The sequence below is a fragment of the Lissotriton helveticus genome, chromosome 6 (assembly GCF_964261635.1).
Source record: "Lissotriton helveticus chromosome 6, aLisHel1.1, whole genome shotgun sequence".
In the NCBI taxonomy this organism is placed as follows: Eukaryota; Metazoa; Chordata; class Amphibia; order Caudata; family Salamandridae; genus Lissotriton; species Lissotriton helveticus.
In genome coordinates, this window is record NC_136067.1 from 644,453,321 (window position 1) to 644,471,947 (window position 18,627).

General features: G+C 44.8%; 1 protein-coding gene across 2 annotated transcripts in view; it reads right to left on the reverse strand.

The window, feature by feature from the left end:
- Window positions 1–18,627, reverse strand: part of PHIP (PHIP subunit of CUL4-Ring ligase complex) — a 2,061,705-nt gene that overhangs the window by 1,820,089 nt on the left and 222,989 nt on the right. For both annotated transcript variants that reach the window (XM_078648101.1, XM_078648100.1), the window contains exons 11-12: window positions 17,257–17,357; window positions 17,124–17,164 (exon numbers count right to left, since the gene is read on the reverse strand). In XM_078648101.1, coding sequence (XP_078504227.1) covers window positions 17,124–17,164; window positions 17,257–17,357 — 142 coding nt within the window. The remainder of the gene's footprint in view (window positions 1–17,123; window positions 17,165–17,256; window positions 17,358–18,627) is intronic.

The window sequence follows — 18,627 nt, forward strand, 5'->3', positions numbered from 1 at the left end:
CCGGGACCCGGATTGGCAGGGACCCAGGGCACATCAAGTCACAGTGCATCAATCAGGCAAAAATGGGAAGGGGGCGGGGGCGAGGGGAGAGTTACTGGAACAGAAACCCAGCTTCCTACAAGTGGCATTAAAAAAATTTCTTTGATATCCTCCACGTTGTCGCTGCTAGATATCGGAGAATATGTACTGTGGGCAACATGGATTTCTGGTGTTGCGTAAACTATGACTTGAGTGTAGTTCTGCATGGCTTGCTTTCCCACCCGCGGATAACATGGGGAACAATTCAATGCACCAGTGCGGAATATGAAAGTCAAGTTATTGTAGCCCTGCAGAACCCCACCCAATACTTTGTTGGAGAGGAGTTATTGTTTTGGGATACTAACAATCCCTGCAACGGGATAAGGGGCACAGTGGTAACAGAAACAAACCTATGTCGCTATACTAAGAATAGACATTTTTAACTAAAAACCTTTATTACAAAACGAAAAAACAGCTAATACAACTACAAAGGAGATCACAAAAACAGCACAAAGGCATGCTGTGAGCAATTAAAATTTCTAACATGTTTAAAATGTTATTTAAAACCTTACACCATAAAACCTACTTCTATGTGCTACACTAAAGTAGAGCAACTTGGCCTGACTCCAATATGGCCGCTGTGAAGTGCGGAGATCACGGTCTACTGCAACTGCGGCGTTGGGAGCTGTGCGCCTTCTGAGTCTCACGAACACTGGGGCCCATGGCTGTGGCGGGAGGCAGTAACGGCAGCCTGCAGGGTTCCCAGTAGGAGCCGCAGTGGGGCAGATTGTGCTGCATCCCGGGGCCGCGAGGAGTGTAGCCGGGTGCATCAGTATCCTGTTCTGAGCCACATAATGGCAGCCTATGGGGCTTGTCTGTCCAGGTTCTTCTCTATCATTCCTGAGGGAGTTTGCTGTTAAAGCAATGGAATCTGTACAGGCTTTTGCTGTTTTGTGGATTTTATGGTGGAATTTCTAGTTGAAGTACTGGACAGTGTAGCCTTTAGGCTGCATTATCTGTCTTTAAATTCTCTCTTAAGTGTCTATGCTTTTCTGCATTTTTTGACACTGTAAGAGATTTTTTTTTTGATTGCTCCGGGGTCCACGCACATGGGCGGGACTATTCACTAGATTATGACTATACACAGAGATCCCCTACTACAGAAGCACCTTCTCTGGCGACTCCGCTTTGAGCAGCCAGTCGTCCAGATAGGGGAAAACTGGAATCCCCAATCTCCTGAGATGGGCTGCCACCACTACCATCACCTTGGTGAAGACTCGAGGTGCAGTAGTAAGTCCAAACGGGAGAACCACAAGCTGATAGTATTGTGACCCTATCGTAAAACGTAGATACTTCCTGTGCGACTTCAAAATAGGAATATGAAAATACGCATCCTGCAAGTCGATGGACACCATCCAGTCCTCCTGTTGCAGCGCTTGAAGAACCTGCGCAAAGGTGAGCATCTTGAACTTCTCCTGCTTCAGAAAAAGGTTCAAGATCCTGAGATCCAGGTTTGGACATAGCCCGTCATCCTTTCTGGGAATCAGGAAATACCGGGAGTAGCATCCCTGACCCCTTTCCCGCTCCGGAACCACCTCTTTCGCACCTTTCTTTAGCAATGTAAGGACTTCCTCCTGCAGAAGTAGATGGTCCTACGAACATGCCCCTTGGCAAGGAGGGTAATTTGGAGGAAATTCCCAAAAGAGAAGGGCATACCCATTTTCCACAAAATTTAGAACCCAAAGGTCCGTAGTGACAGATTCCCAATCTTGTAGAAAGTGGATCGGCCGACCCTCCACAGGACCCACAAGACCCAGGATGGTGGATCTAGGGCTGCTTTGCTGTATTGGCAATAGGGGGGGGGGGGGGGGGGGTAGAGGAGGAGGAGGAGGAGGAGGGCCGACTACCTCATGAACGTCCTCTGTTCTTGCCTCTGTAGGTCTTATACAGAGGATTCTGTTGCTGAGGCGGCCTGTAGGCCCGAAAGGACGACCTTCCAAACCCTCTGAATCTTCTGTAGCCGTAGCCCCTAGGCTGCGCCTGCAGGCCCAAAGACTTAGCGGTGGCCTTGCTGTCCTTGAAACTCTGCAAGGCTGAATCAGCCTTCTCACCAAACAGCCTGGAGCCATCAAAAAGGGAGGTCAAGAATTGTCACCCACACATCAGGAGAGAACTCCGATGACCGGAGCCAAGCACTTCTCCTCGTAGCAATAGAAGAGCCCATGATTCTAGCAACCGAGTCCGCAGTGTCCAGACCACTCTGTATAACTTGTCGTGCAGCAGCCTGAGTATCAGCCAAAACCTTAATAAAATTCAGTCTGTTCTCATCAGGCAATTCTGGAACAAGCTGCCTCACGGATCCCATAAGAGCATGGATGTAACAACCCAAAAGACAAGTGGCATTCGTGGACTTTAGGGCCATACTTGCTGAAGAAAAGACCTTTTTAGCAGATTGTTCAAGCCTTTTAGAGTCTCTGTCCCCAGGGACTTGAGGAAAGGACCCAGATGATTTTGTTGGAACAAACAGCCTGCACCACCAGGCTCTCAGGAGAAGGAGGAGATGGAAGGAAATCCGGGTCTCCTGGAGCAGTCCAGTACCTCCTAGCTACAGACTTTGACACTGCTGGAGCTGAAAAGGGCTTATGCCAGACTTCCAACACCGGCTCAGCTATGGCATCATTAAACGGCAATAATGGCTCTACCACAGTAGAAGGAGAATGCAGTACCTCAGGAAGAATGTTAAGACTTAAATTAAGCCGTTGGAAGCAGCAGATTTAAAAGCTCTGCTGCTTTCCTAATCACTGTGTGGTAAGGAGCCACATCCTTAGAAGGAGCATCTGTAGGTGGAGAAAGTTCCCACTCCGTGGACGTATCCAGTCCACTAGCCTCCTTCAACCCTCTTCCGACTCCTCAAGCTCACCTTCCTCCATTTCCACTTCCACCTGGAAACGCTGTTCCTCCAAAATCCTCTGCGCCTTTACCTCATCCTCGGGGTCGGCGGCGCCAGACGCGACTCCACCGATCCGGAGCCGGCGTCCAACTTGGATCTGGAGGCACAGCCGGAGTCGAGCGAGGTTGAACTGACGGCGCCGGAGACGAAGGATTATGGGGTCTATGTCCTCGGTGCCGCAAAATGCCAGGATGGAGTCGCAGGCAGGAACGGCATAAAGGGAGCCTGAGCATAAGCCTGAGGAACTTCCAGGTTAAAGGCCATTGGACCCATGAGGGGTACAAGGCTCTAGCGAAGATTCCATACATCGCATTTAAGTAATGCGAGGGATCTGTATCCGGGCCAGGGAAATGTGGGTAGGTCCCCGGGACAGTCTCCGATTGAGGCATTACCGGACTCAGGCCAACCGGCGCCGACGGTGGAGCCATTGGACCCGCAGATTCTTCAGAAACTGGAGCTTCATCCAACGGGACAGGAGAATTAACCAGCGTCGGAGAACTCGCTGTGAACCCTCAGGCGAAGCTGAACAAACTGGAGACACCCGAGTCGAGCTTAAAGGAGATGGTGATACGAAGTCCTTCCGATGTCGAGGAGCCGGCGAAGTCTACTTTGGAGCCACATCCTTGTCAGAAAGGCGCCAGGAGCCGTGTCTTCTCTTTTTCTTGTGCTTCTTCGGCTTCGAAGCATGAGCAGACTACTTCGACCTCGACCTGAATCTTGATCTCCTCCGACCCCTCTTCTCCTTTCTCATTTTCGCCATAAAGTGTTTGGCCTCTTTTTCTTTCAAAGCCTTGGGGTTCGTCTTGCGACAGCCAGAGCAACCCTTCACATCATGGTCCGATGACAAGTACCAGACACAGTACTCATGGGGGGTCAGTGATCGACACATGACCCCCCCCACACTCTCTACAGGGCTTGAAACCAGACTTCCTTTCTAAAAAGGCAACAAGAAGATCAAGCCAAGAATACAAAGCAACGATGCAAGTACGGAGAGTCCCAGATAACCGTTTGTGTCGAAGGAGCAGAAAAAAGGGAACTGACGGCATCACGCAGACGAGGCTCTCTTATGGCACTAGTGACGTCATGCGGAGCCGCGAGCGGAGCCATTCTATTGTGACCTCATCCTAGTCGGAGTGGAGAACTACAAAAAAATTCCGAATTCTGCTGCCGCTGGGGATATTCACAAGGGGAGGAATCCACAGGCAGATGTATCCATCAGAAAAGTCATGCTAAATGTTTCGGGAGGTGGCGTGGGTTGGGGAGTAGGGGCAGTTTAGTTTTTCTAATAGCAAAGCTCACAGGGTATGGGGTAAATGACACTGCCCCTATCCCTTAAATGGGTTACAGTATTTGGTTAGGGTGCCAAGGACTTGAGACGCAATACCCTTACGTCTCCTACGGAACACTCCACAAAGCAATAACTTAGCAAACTGTGATCCGGCACGCCACTCAATAATACATATGTTTGTAAAGAAACACATTTTCAGAAACAGAAAAGCAGGTCGTAGTGTAACTTCTTTATTCAAGATTCTTTTTTTTTTTTTTTAAATGACCCGAAGTAGCCAACGCGTTTCGTCCTTACGGACTTCTTCGGGGCCAAATTATTCTTGCTACGTCCTTTTCAATCTCCAAGTAGAATTTTTTCAAACTATAAAAACGTTGAATTTATCAATTGCTTCCAAAAGCTCCCTTAGTAGAAAGGATGCAATGACAAATGTTATGCACTGTGGTGGTAGCCTCAAAAGTAGAATCCATTAATGTTAACTGTGTCGTATTTGTACATGTCACAACTTCTAAATCAACACCATTTCGGTCCTCTGCTTTCACGAAATACGGCCGGAATGCTGACATTGCATCCAGAGGCACGGACTGGGCGAGACACCGGCGGCTACCAAGAAAAGTGTGTCGTTCGAAGACATCTGAGGACATAGGACAGCGGTGATGCAGTGACACTCGGGGGGCCACCCACTAACTGGCTCCCAATGGTGCTCACCGGCAAGTGGCCCTAGATCCTATTGAGGGGAGAGGCGCATCCGGTGTCCTTTACTTGGTGCTGCCTCAACTGAGAAGAGGTGCGGCACCACCAAAGCGGAGCCCCGGCGGCCCTGACAAGTGCGAGTCGTGCACCACAAGGATTCGGAGCCTGCTGAGCTGCCTATCGGGGCCAGATGCCATGGCTGCAGCTGGGAAGAACACCAGTCCTTCTGCTTTTTCAGGGGAGGGCGTCTCAAGGGGGGATCCCCCGCTCAATAAGCACCGGAGTGAAAAAACGGAACGAGGCGGGGTTCTGCTAATCTTTCTCCCCCACCCCATTCTCCTTCCTCCTCCTGGCGAGGTATAGGTCACGTAGGGAATGCTGACCAAAACATTTGAAAACGGGTCACAAAAAACAGGTATTGACATCCTGTACTCAACAATTAGAAACAGTGCACATCACTGCAGAGTGATATTGTTCAATGAAAGTTACGTGCTCACATTGTTTGACGCTGGCAAGAGAAATGCGACAAGAGTGCAGTGAGTAAATTGCTGAGCGAGGACACTTAGTTCCCACTGTCTAATCAGCCTTACCCACTAGACGCTGAGGTATCTCGCCACCTGCAGCAGCCCTTTTGCCTCGCTATAGGAGAAGGCCCTGGGACAGCTACACACAGAGACAACATGAGGCGCCCCAAGGGGAAGGTTCAGGAGGCGACCACAAATTGAGAAGACCCAGAACACACGACAATCCAGATCTCACTCAACTGTGTACCACCCACAAATGAGGAGACCTCCATGGACAAGCTGGACTGGATATTGCAAGAGGTCAGGGAATCCAGTAAAGCCATTGAACAACAAGATGGCGCTCTCAAAACTGGGTTCATACTACTCAAAGCAGACCATGCCAAACTGAACCTAACTCTAGATAAAGTAGTACCACAGCACCAGGAGCATGCGTTACAAATCCAACAATTGCAGAAACAAGTCACAGGCCTCCAAGATCAAATAGAAGATGCAGAAGGAAAGGCCAGACGCAATAATGTACGGGACTACCGAGGCGCAGTGAGGGACAGACGCCGCTCGCTATATGGATAACAAAATTCTAAATTGTCCCCATAGGAGTTATTTAAATATTCTTCATCAATTCTTAATATTGTCACAACAGTGATCTATCATTCAAAAAAAGCAAGGAAAGTACAGTATTATACTGTTGTTTGTTTTGTATATCATTTGATTTCTTTATTAAAATTTAAACAGGGCAACATCGATACCACTACGGTTGTAGTTTTTTGGCTTCCAGTAGTATATAACACCTTTTGCTATTTACATGGAACAAACAAAATACCATGCAAAGAGAAAGTTTTTAATTGCAATACATTCATTGTAACATCACAAAATGATACAGATGCAAGCAAAACAGTGTCAAGCGTCGACGTTTCGGTCCCTCTTCGGTTTACTTAATCCATAGGACCATCATCAGGACAAGTTGCACATATATATATATCTACAAATAAATATGAGTATCAATAATAAACTCCTTGCATACCAGGTTTCGTCCAATCACCCAAAAGGAAAACAAACCAAGGACATGCACCCTAAGTGTAACTTAATGTGTTCCAAACCACCACCTATTTACACCACACTCATTGGGCAAACAATCTGTGCACTTCGAATATAGTCCTAATCAGTCATCTTAAATAAAAAGTCTTACCAGTAACCACCAGCCGGTAGTTGTAAGGCCTGAGAGGACAAGGATGTCCAAAGATCTAAAAACCAAAATCAAACCAACATTAAACTAAAGTTCGTCATCGCATGTAATAACACACGTGGAAACCGTACTCACAGGTTGCTTCAGTCAATCGGTCGCGTTATTCGAAATATTAATGTATCCTGTAACAATACATAAAGAGAATGAACCCTTTATTATTTATACTTTCCTAACCGAATCACCTCATAGAATCCGACCAAAACCTATCGTGTAACAAGATGTAGTACTTACAGCCAAATCAAGCGGTAGCGTGTCAATCACCTAAAATCAAAAAGACCCATTAGCGCTTGTCAGAGCGTTAACCCGAGCTAGCAAGCCATATCCCTGCTCATATTTCAATTTAAGAAAACACCGCGACTCACACTTACTTTAAAATAGAAGGTGCAGCGTTCAACTTCCTCTCGCCTCGTTAGTTCGGGAATGCCGACCCTGGCTTTCCGCGAACATAACCTTTGCAGCGTGATGACGTATGACGTAACGTCAGCCTCTATATCAGTGTGTAATCCGTAACAAAGTAACTAATAATAATAACTCATATTGCTGCCTACCTTAGTTCGGCGGCAAAGTCAAGTTATATCATTAGTCATTATTAAAACGTACTGATGTTAATGCGATAGGAGATATCCATCTATATATAATGGCGGCCATCTTGGAGTGGGTTACAATGTTTGCAAAATCAACCCAACGTCAAAGTGTCTAATGTTTCGACTCCTCCACAATGACGCATGAGTCCACTCAAATAACCATCTACAAATAACCATTTAAACTCAAGAATGATCATTTGGGTAAATAAACTGAAAAAATAAGTTCCTGTCGTGTCTGTACTTTCATTCCTCAACATAGACTATAATGTAGCCACAGTATGCCATTCAATAAGAGAGTTTAGCCCCTTCTCAACAGTATTGCATGTCCAAATCCATTTATTCTCCCTTAGGGTGAGGAGACTATTTACATTGTGGTATCGTTTCGTACATTTAATGACATCAATGACAAACCATAACATTTCATTAGGCAAGTGCGACTTCTGACGATAATGTTCAACAAGAGGCGCAGTAGTCACATTACATCTAATGCGGGGCTGGTATTGTAAAAGACGTTTCTTTACCTCTTGGGTAGTCTTGCCTATATTCAGTAACAAACACGGGCATTGGATACAATAAATGACATTTTTTGTATTACAATTCGAATGATGAAACAGTTTGATTTCCTTCCCATTCAATTGACAACCCTTCATTTCCCTCGTTTTTTCGCATGCTATGCAATTCCTGTACGGGTAATGCCCAGTGATAGGAGCTAAACCCCACTGTGACTGTAGTGTGATCAGTGGAGGTTCTTTGTAGGCCTTTACCAAGTAGTCTCGCAAATGTCTACCTCTTTTAAATGCAAACCGTGGTTGCACCAAATGAGGTTCAACTTTTTTGATCAAATGCCAGTTGTTTTTTTATAATTGATCTGATCCGATTAGATTCCGAGCCAAATGTCATTACACACGTCACGGGCTTAGTGCTAGTGTCATCTGTGTCAGAATTAACGTTCTTAGTTAATAGAGCCTTGCGATCATAATACCATGCGCGTTTCATGGCTTTTTTCACCAGTCTATATGGATATGGGCGCATTACAAGTTTGGATTGTAAAACTTTTGCTTTGCGAAAGTAATCCTCCCTTTTGGTGCAGTTACGTCGAAGACGCAGAAACTGTCCAAAAGGGAGGTTATCGCGCAAGCTCCGCGGATGATGACTGTTATATTTTAAAAGGGTGTTCCTTGCTGTGGGTTTTGTATATAGGCGCATAGATTAGACATTATTGTCATTATGTATTGACAAGTCAAGAAAGCTGATGGTATTTCTGTTGCTTTCCAATGTGAAATGTAAATTCACATCTTGTTGATTTAGCCACTCATAAAAGTTTTCTAGTTCATCATCCGTACCATTCCAAATTAAACAAACATCATCGATGTACCTCAGATAATGTCGTAAATGGTCCACAAAGGGGTTGTTGTTATATATTACTTTATCCTCAAAAGCGGCCACGTAAAGGTTGGCTATGTCTGGCGCAAAAATTGCGCCCATGGCCACTCCTTTGAGTTGGCCATAGAAATCTGCCCCAAAAATAAAGTAGTTCTCATTGAGGGCGATCTTTGCACATTGGACTATAAAGTCTGTAGGAACGTGTCTTTGTTTCTAAAATGTCACTAATTATTACCAGAGCATCACTTTGTGGAATGCTCGTGTATAGATTGTCGATATCCATAGTAACTAAAATGTCAAAGTCTGGGTCGAATGGTTGTCCTTCTAATTTAACAATAACATCCCTACTGTCTTGTGTGTAAGCCTTTGTTAGGGGGACGAAGGGTTTAAAAAAATTATCAACATATTCAGCTAATGGTTGTAGAATGGATTGGCAACCAGCCACAATAGGTCTGCCTGGAGGACAGTGACTGTGCTTGTGAATTTTTGGTAATGTGTAGAACGCTGGAATAGTATAATCACTCTTATTCATGTAATCAAATTCTTTCTTGCTTAACCACTGTCCTTGTAAGCCTCTAGTCGTCAGTACTAGAATTTCCTTACTTATTCTAGCTGTCGGGTCACCTCTAAGTTTTTTGTAATGAGTTGGATTATTAAGTTGTCGTAAGACCTCACTATCATAGTCCGTTCTATTATGTAAAATAATCACTCCCCCCCCTTGTCTGCTGGTTTCACAATCAGATCATCTCGATTGGATAGGGTTTGGAGAAAAAGTTTCTCCTCTTTCGAGAAGTTAAACTTCACGTACTTTCTGTCTTGGAAAAGTTGTTGGATTTCATTTAGTACTACGTTTTCGAAGGTAATGAGATCTTTAGGCATCAAATTTGTCGGAGGGAAGAAAGTTGAGGGACATTTAAGACCACTTATGTTTGTTGTGTGGGTCATAGGGGTATTCGCAAAAAAGTATTTTAAACACACAGTTCTAAAGAATTTATGAAGTTCTACACAAGTCGTAAAAGCATCGTTTCTATTAGTAGGAACGAAAGACAATCCATAACTCAGTACCTCCATTTCTTTAGAGCTGAGAATGTGGCTAAAAGTCTATCTATGGTAAGAGCAACCTCAGCCTTGCTGAGTTTTTCAAAAAGACTGGGTGCTAGGCCCATGGATGCTCTACTAAAAATCTATGATTCTAAATGTATTTCCATAGTCATGTATGGTTCCCCACTATGGGGTTATGTGTCACAAGAACTGATACAAAAAGCGGAAAATAAATTCCTGAGACGCTTGTTATCCATCCCTCAGTCTACACCAACATTTTCAATTCATGGGGAGGTGGGACTTGACTATGTCACTGATAGAATCAGAATGGCCCTCCTATTATTCTGGCTAAAGACATGGCTTAATGACAAGTTAACACTTAATCACTCCATCCTGACAGATGTTATGTCACTAGACCATGCTATGAAAATTCCTTGGCTAGAATACGTAAGACATACTTTTGCACGGCTAGGACGTCTGGATTTATACAATGTCCCATCCAGCATTAGGCGGGAGGACGTGACCTGGACTAAAAAGAACTTCTTGGCTGTGGCAAGAGTAGCTCGGGAAGAGAAGGAACTGACAAAACCAACGGTCAGACAACACTATTTGTTACTAAGTTCGCCTTCCCTTGAGCCTTACCTTAGAATCGTAACTAAGCCCTTTTATAGGCTTTTGCTAACCAAATTTAGATTTAATCTAATACACTACTCCCTAGGCACTTACCATTCATGTTGCAAACCGGAAAGTGGCCCTCCATGTAGCTGTGATGAATTCTCCCTACAGGATTCTATGCATTTTATTATGTTCTGCAGCCTGTACACGGTACCCAAGAAGAAATATCTGGCACCTTTGTTAAGAGAGGCAGGTTTTATCCAGGTTAGGCCTGCCTTTGTTTATTTACAATCTTTATGCAGTATCCGTGTTAACTTTTGTGTGGCCAGTTTCTTGGTGGCGGCTCATAGAATTAAATCAAAAAATGCCCACTGAGGGATTCTGTATAGCTAAGCGTGCAATAACACTGATATTTCTATAATACGCCTAGATTTGCACTTGTTCTTAAATATGTACCATTAATGATTCTGCAATGATTGTGTATATGTATGAAATAAGTGTTTTTAATTGTATATAAAGGTTTTATTGCTTTTATGATTTTAACGAATCGAATAAAGTGCATTTGACTGACTGACTGTGTGATGATAGATTACAAATTGGCACAACTGTCAGATTTAGATCATTTTCCTTTTTAACATGATTGCTAGACTCTACCACTCGTAATAACTGTTCCGTGTCTGTCGGAACCCCAGAGTATACTGGTTTCTGAACCAGCCTCTCCTGGTGTTCCGTGAGCGTCCTCTCTGTTGTTGTTGGCCCCTGGCTAAAAAAGAAGAAGATGGTAAATTATGTCCTCTACCTCCTCTATAGTTGGAGCCACCACCCCGATTTTGACTATCGTCAGAGCTGGAGGAACCAGTCTGAGAATGTTGTATGCTTGGGTGCCCAATTAGATTGATTCCCAGATTGCTGGAAAAAATATTTTTTTAAATATGGATATGTACGCTCTCTACTGTAATTTTTTTAATCCTTCTGTAGTTTCTAGGTTTTCTTTAGGATATTGTTTCTTTGGAAATCAGTAATAACGGCATCTAATTTCTTTAGGAAATCATCCGTATCTGTAGCTGTTGTATCCTCACGGATTTGTTGGAGCATTGGTTCAAAGAAAACATGGCTCCTGAGGGACTATCAGACTATTTTTGAGTGGAAAGAGTCCACAGGATAACCACTGGGAGGACCAAGGTGGGTGCTCCACCTCGCCTGCTAATAGCCAGGATCCTGAATTACAGGGACTGTGACACCTTGCTCCAGAAGGCACGAGTGATCCTAAATAAGATTAGAAAATTAGTGAATATCGCTATATCTGGATTATACCCTCCTGGTCCAACGACAAAGGTCTTCCTTCATAGCTGTCAAAAAGAGACTAAAAAGGCATGCAATTTAAATACACACCATTTTTCCTGGTGCGACTGAAAATCATACACAACCATAAGGCATACTTCTTTGAGAGCCCTGAGGACGTGGAGGAATGGATTGAGGTAATGGACCAGGCCACACTAGCAGGAACCACCTCCCAAAGCCTACCCTACAGCCCAAGACATACAAACGACAGGCGACCCCGCCGCATGGCGAAATCTGTCCGCAAGGCGAAATCACACAGTTCGACGCAGCAACAAGTACAACAGAGTAAGGAACAAGCACTCAAGACAGCATCCACGTTCATAGACTGTAGTCTACTTATGGCCTCTGCCTCCTCAGAGGACAACCCAATCAGGTCGGATTCCGAGAGTAGCCTGACTTTGTTCCATAGTGCGACGCCACAGTCGGCAGATGGCCTACTGGACTAAAAGGACTGCAAGACAATCCTACTCACTCCGACAGACTTACAGCTTACTAACTGTGATGACGCTGTTGGTGTCAAAGCACGTGTCCTTTACTATGTGACTTTAAAAATTGTGTTAATTAAAATGTACATTAGCCCTGGGCTACACCCCGAACTTGACCACAAGTAGATATAACACCATGGAAGGTGTTAGCGATGACCCCGTATCTGCGAATGCACCATGTACACACAGTACAGGTATACAGGTTTTTTTGTTGTTGTTGGATCCGGTATAGTTCCCCAACCGGGCCCGATATTGGAAATTTAGCAAGGGGAGTGGGGGTGGGGGGTGCAATATTTGATAGGGAATGTACCCTCTCTTTTATACCTGCAATGTCACCCTACTCCTCCACGCTGCTACATACATGCTAAACACTTACAATTTAATCACATGGAATGTTCTGGGCCTCAGATCCATACAGAAGCGACATAGGGTACATAGCCCCGACATTGTTCATGCAAGAATCCCATCTCACAGAGTCGGAAGCGGCGAACATGCTCAAGAAATGGAAGGGACAAATTTTTACCACCAACTATTCTGCAGTCGCCAGGGGCGCAACGATATGGGTCAGACACGGGGTGCCATTTATAGAATTAGAGCGGCGCACTGACACACAGGGAAGATGCATATTACTATGCGGAACCATGACAGCATGCACATTATCTTGGGTAATATTTACGCCCCAAACTTTGATCGAGATAAATTCTTTACCGGACTCAACCAGGTCCTAACGGGATGAGCAAGGTACCCATGGATTATAGGAGGGGATTGTAATGTAGTTATGGATGTGGTGCTGGACCGCTCACATCCTCCCCTACATGGAGCAGGCGAGGACTTTATGTGGGTAGTCTGATGGATGAGAATTGAGTGATGTGTGGAGATTGAGACACCCGACGTACAAAGAATATTCATTTACTCCCCAGTTCATTTATTACACAAGAGAATTGACAGAATCTTCTACTCAAGACTGATCGTGGTGCAAGTAACACACACCACATATCTAGCGAAGACTTTCTCGGACCATATTCCCTTAAAAATCACCTTCACCTGGGGCAGGATCCCCACCCCAGTACCAACCTAGAATTTGCAACCCCAATTATTAGAAGATGCGGTGTTCTGCACTACCCTGGCTAATACTATAACGTGTTATTTTACGGAGAACACTAACACTGCATCCTCCATCTCTGTTGAATGGAATGCGTTCAAGGCAGTTATCCAGGGTAATGCGATCAGTGCGACAGTGGGCGCCAGACAGGAAATACACAAGAAATTAATAGAGACGGAGAATAGGATGTGCATACTGGAACAAGAGGCTACGAGTGACGCTGCAAGGCTGACCCAACTACAAGAGGCACATATCCAGCATGCGAAACTACTTGAGACACTTAGGGTCATAGATAACAGAACATATACCCAACTAAAACACACACATGCAGACAAATCAGGGACGTTACTAGCGAAATTGCTGAGGGATGACCACCAGACTATTATAGTAAGCGAAATCACTACACCTAGGGGCAATACTCTCACTACTCAAAAAGATATCAACGAAGCCTTTCTCCTGTACTATGCTACACTATACAACAAACCAGGTACAATAGGCTATGCCCACATAGATGCATTCCTGGATAATTTACCTTACTCACAGCTCACCACAGGGGCCAGGAAAGCATAGACAGGTCCCATTACCAAGACTGAAAGAAAAGTAGCTATGAAAGGAATCCCACGAAACAAAGCACCAGGACTGGATGAACTCTTAATCAAATTTTTGTACACATGTGCTGAAGCCCTGGTTCCCCAACTGGAGACACTATAGAATATGTCACTAGAGCTTGGTGGGGTACCAACGTCCACAGCGCAGGAGCTCGTAGTTTCGCTTCCAAAACGTGGAAGGGACAAATCAGATATGTCTGGATACCACCCGTTGTCCTTATTAGCAACAGAATATAAGATATTAAGCAAAATACTAGCAAATAGGCTCCTTCCATACCTACATAAACTTATACACACAGACCAATGCGGATTCCTACCAGCCTGTAGCACCTCCCTAAATATCAGGAGATTGCACCACATTATGGCGACCACCCCGGAACATTATCAAAATGCAGGCTGCATCGCGCTAGTCCTACGACAATCGTTCGACGCGCTAACTTGGGACTATATGTTCGAGGCGATTGGGAAATTTGGCCGATCCCCAGAGCATCTCAAATGGTTACATTTACTGTACGCAGCCCCCACGGCTAGAACCGTACTGATGGGCATATCTCAAGCGAATACTGAAAAGGTTTGAGCAGATATCGGGCCTTGCCATTAATGCAGCAAAATCCAATGCCTTCTTCTTTCGAGGGGATAAACAGCCAGAGGTCATTGATTTTGGGTCATGTTCCCTCCCAGTGGCGCAGTCCACCTTCAAATACCTCGGTATACAAATATATCGGTCACATATGGATATGCTAGAGGGCAACCTTACCAGAGCGATCCGGTCCAGACGCTCAAGTGTCACCTTTTGGATCACACTACCACAACTCTTGTACTACTTCTCTAACTTACCGATATTAGTACCATCAGCCACATTCAAAACTATAGACACTATACTCTCGGACCATATATGGATAACCGGAAGGTGCAGGATGGGTATCAAGAAGCTACAATTGGGGAGCAGGAGAGGAGGATTGGGTGTTCCCGACCACAGAGCATATTATTATGCGAGCAAATTGCAGTGGCTGTCCTACTGGACAGCGGGCTGCAATCTGCAGGAGATAGGATATACGCTGCTTGACAGACCAGTACCTTACATACAGTGTTACTACCACAAAGTAAAATCCCCCCGAATATATCACCCCTACTGCGTACAGCACTTCAGTGCTGGAAAGCGGTGGTAAAATACACATCCCATTGCCACCCCTACGCCGGGAACATCCCACTAGTGGGAATTCCACTAAATAGCAGAGGAATCACAAGGCGCAGGATAGGAGCCTGGTAGGAGGAAGGAATCAGCACGGTAGGTGACTTATTCAATAATGGCCTACTGATGGACCAGGAGAACTTTGTAAGAGAAACCGGGGTGCCAGATCACTTATATTTGATAAATGCCACACTACTGCAATACGTCAAAAAGCACTGGGCTCCACAGAGACAAGAACCTCCAACCTACAAATTGGTTAAGACCCTGTATTACATGGGAAGAGGGAGACATCTTATAAAATGGCTATACGAGGGAATACGGGCACACACCGCGATAGAGCTTACAGAACTACATGAAAAGTGGGTAGAGGACATAGGGCGGGAGCTCTCAGACAAGGAATGGGGTGGTCTACTAGAAAACCCAAAACAAGTGTCCAGAAATGCAAAGTTTAAATTTGTACAAACAATGCTACTCCATAAAGCCTAACTTATCCCACAACACATGTTCCCACAAACACAACACCAATGCCCTTGTCATCTGGATGAGGCAGACTTAGCTCACAGGATATGGGAATGTTCTCGCTTGAGAAGTTTTTGGGAGTCAGTTAAACTTCACATAGTGGCAGTCACACAGCTAAAGCATGGCAACACAATTGGGCAATGTATCCTAGGCCTATATTAGCACTCGAAAAAACAAAAAGGTACAGAAGAGATTCATGGACCTCGCCCTAACAATAACAAAAAGAGCTATCACTATGCAATGGAAGTCAATGAAACCCCCCCACCGTGCACATTTGGCATAGTCAAATGCTCCACTGGGGTGGTGCTGAGAGCGTAGCGATACAGCGGGAGGAAGCTAGGGGTCTGAGGAAAAATCGGATATCCATGGAATGGGATGGGATGCTGGAAGCCCTTAAAGTAGCGGATTTGGAACCGGGGGATAGCGCCCCGAACATGTAATAATGCACCGCATATTTGGAACAAGAGCGAGATATAGTGAAGGAAGGATTCAGTTAATTGATGCCCACTATTAAGTTATAGAAGCACAACCATAGAGTAGGCCACAAGAATATGCACATAAATGATGGTAACGCCAAGAGCGGGAGGTGAGAGGGGGATGGATGGGGCGAGTTAAATAACCATGTTCATCATTTTGGTTATTCTAACGCAAGGTTAATTAGGAAAGTATAATTCTTGGCTGATGCATGACAAAGACATGAATGCGGATACGGATAATGTAATGTGAAATGTATTACAATGCTGAACACCATACAATGTAACACTGTCTTATGTGTCTGATTCCTGATGTATGGCTAGCCAATTTGGCTGTTTAACGGAAAATCAATCAAAATTAGTTTACATTTTTTTCTCCAAACAAGAGCCCCTGGCAGAGTTGTAGTGGTGGAGATAGGCATAAGTAAAAATATATAAAATAAATATTTTTAAAGCAATACACCAATCAACAAAATCAATAAACAACGTGGGAGTGTCGAGCATAAAGGAATCACATGCCATCCAGCCTTTACTACAAGATGATAAGCAGTATAAGATGTCATTGACCTGTGATCTAAGGGGCTGAGATAAGAATATAAATGATCACTGCCTTTTTATCACTAGCGATACTGCAGTAATTTCACATTTTCATTAACACTCCCTTTCCAACAGGAGAATGGTTTATTGTGGGAGTATATACAACTGGGTGCACATATTATAACTAGGTTTAGCATGAGATTAAGAAATATGGGTCTGTGGAAGGGAGTATGGTATAGATGCCACAGCAGACTAAAATTCCTCCAGCAATACACCTCATATGTATCACCTTTCACTTTCTTTAAAAGGGCAACAACGGAACACAAGTTAAGTCGCAGAGTTTCAGGTAGGAATGACGCAATTTGACATGGAGTCAGGGAAGAAAAGAAGAGGAATCATAGGCAGTATCCACAGTGAGTTAAAAAAGGGGCAACCACAAGAAAATACTAGCATTATGTAAAACAACTGAATACAATTTTTTTGTTATGAGACCATTATAGAGAACTTAAACTATTGATTGTTCTACTTACCGATTACTGTTATTAGAAAATTGAATACTGTCCACTTTGTCCTGCCAAGAAAATTGTAAAGAAAATGAGCTCAACAATTTACTAAAAGCATAGTAAACAGTGAAGGAATGCAAATATAATGACCTGTACTTACAGTATGAAAGTCAAGCTCTGATATCTTCTCTGGCTGACCTGATCCAAAGAAATACACCCTAATGATATGATCTGTGCTTCCTGTTGCCAACAACATTCCACCTACATAAAGAAAGAAGATAATGTCAAGAGTGAGTAACTGAAAATAAATCCCAAGGAGGGTGCTTTTGTATTTCTTAAAGGTGTTCATATACTAATAAAAAGAAAAAAAACAAGTCAAGACCCACTGCCTAGTCCCATCACTCTTTCACCTTCTGTCCTTCATCTTCAACACCTAGGTTAAACCAGTCTTCAAGCACTACTTCACCAAAATTAGAGAATCTTCTGCAAAACAGTTTCCACTGAATGCCCTTCACGAAGATAGTTCTTGCCCTGGTCCTCAACTTAACGCATAAGTTACCTACCTTCGGTAACGATATATCTGTAAGAAACAGTAGTTTGTGTTAGATTCCTAACCTTAGAATATCCCCAGGCGTCAGACTGGATCCGGAAAGTTTTGCGTAGCAGTACCCCTGCGCGTCGGTAGGCGTCGCCGGAGTCGTGGTCGCCGGGATGACGTCAGAGTACTTAGACGCCGCCCTCGCGCGCTGACGTCAGTTCTTGTACATAGGTTTCCGCGCCAGGAACGCAGAGCCATGCCAGAGACAGACACTGGTGCCATGAAACTAGAGCCCTGAAAGGGATGTCCTTAACCCTAGAAATCGGTTCGTAGAACGGGGAGGATGGGTGGGGTGGTAAGGAATCTAACACTAACTACTGTTTCTTACATATCATATATCGTTACCGAAGGTAAGTAACTTGTGCATCTGAAAGAAACAGGTTAGTGTTAGATTCCTTACCTTAGAATAGATACCCCAGCAATACCAACCCCGGTGGTGGGTCTGCGAACCAAGATCACACCAGCAAGTCCTGGAGAACGGAACGGCCGAAAAAGCCATCTCTCCGGACTTGGCTGACCAGGCAGTAGTGTCTAGCAAACGTGTGCAGCGAGGCCCACGTAGCTGCCTGACAGATGTCATACAAGGGGACTCCCCGACCCAGGGCAGTAGTAGCCGCCGTGGTCCAAGTGAAATGGGCCCTCAGCCCAACAGGCGGTTCCTTTTTAGCCAAGGAGTAGCAGACCTTGATGCACAACACGACCTCCGAGAGATGGTCCGCTTGAGCACCGCCCGTCCCTTCTTCGCGCCCACGTAACCAACGAAGAGCTGCTCATCCACCCGGAACTGGCGTTTGCGCTCAAGGTAGAAGGAGAGCGCACATTTTGGGTCCAGACGGTAGAGCCTCTCTTCCTCCTTCGAAGGATGCGGAGGCGGAAAGAAGGTGGGCAAAGTGATGGACTGCCCGATGTGAAAGGCTGTAACAAACTTGGACA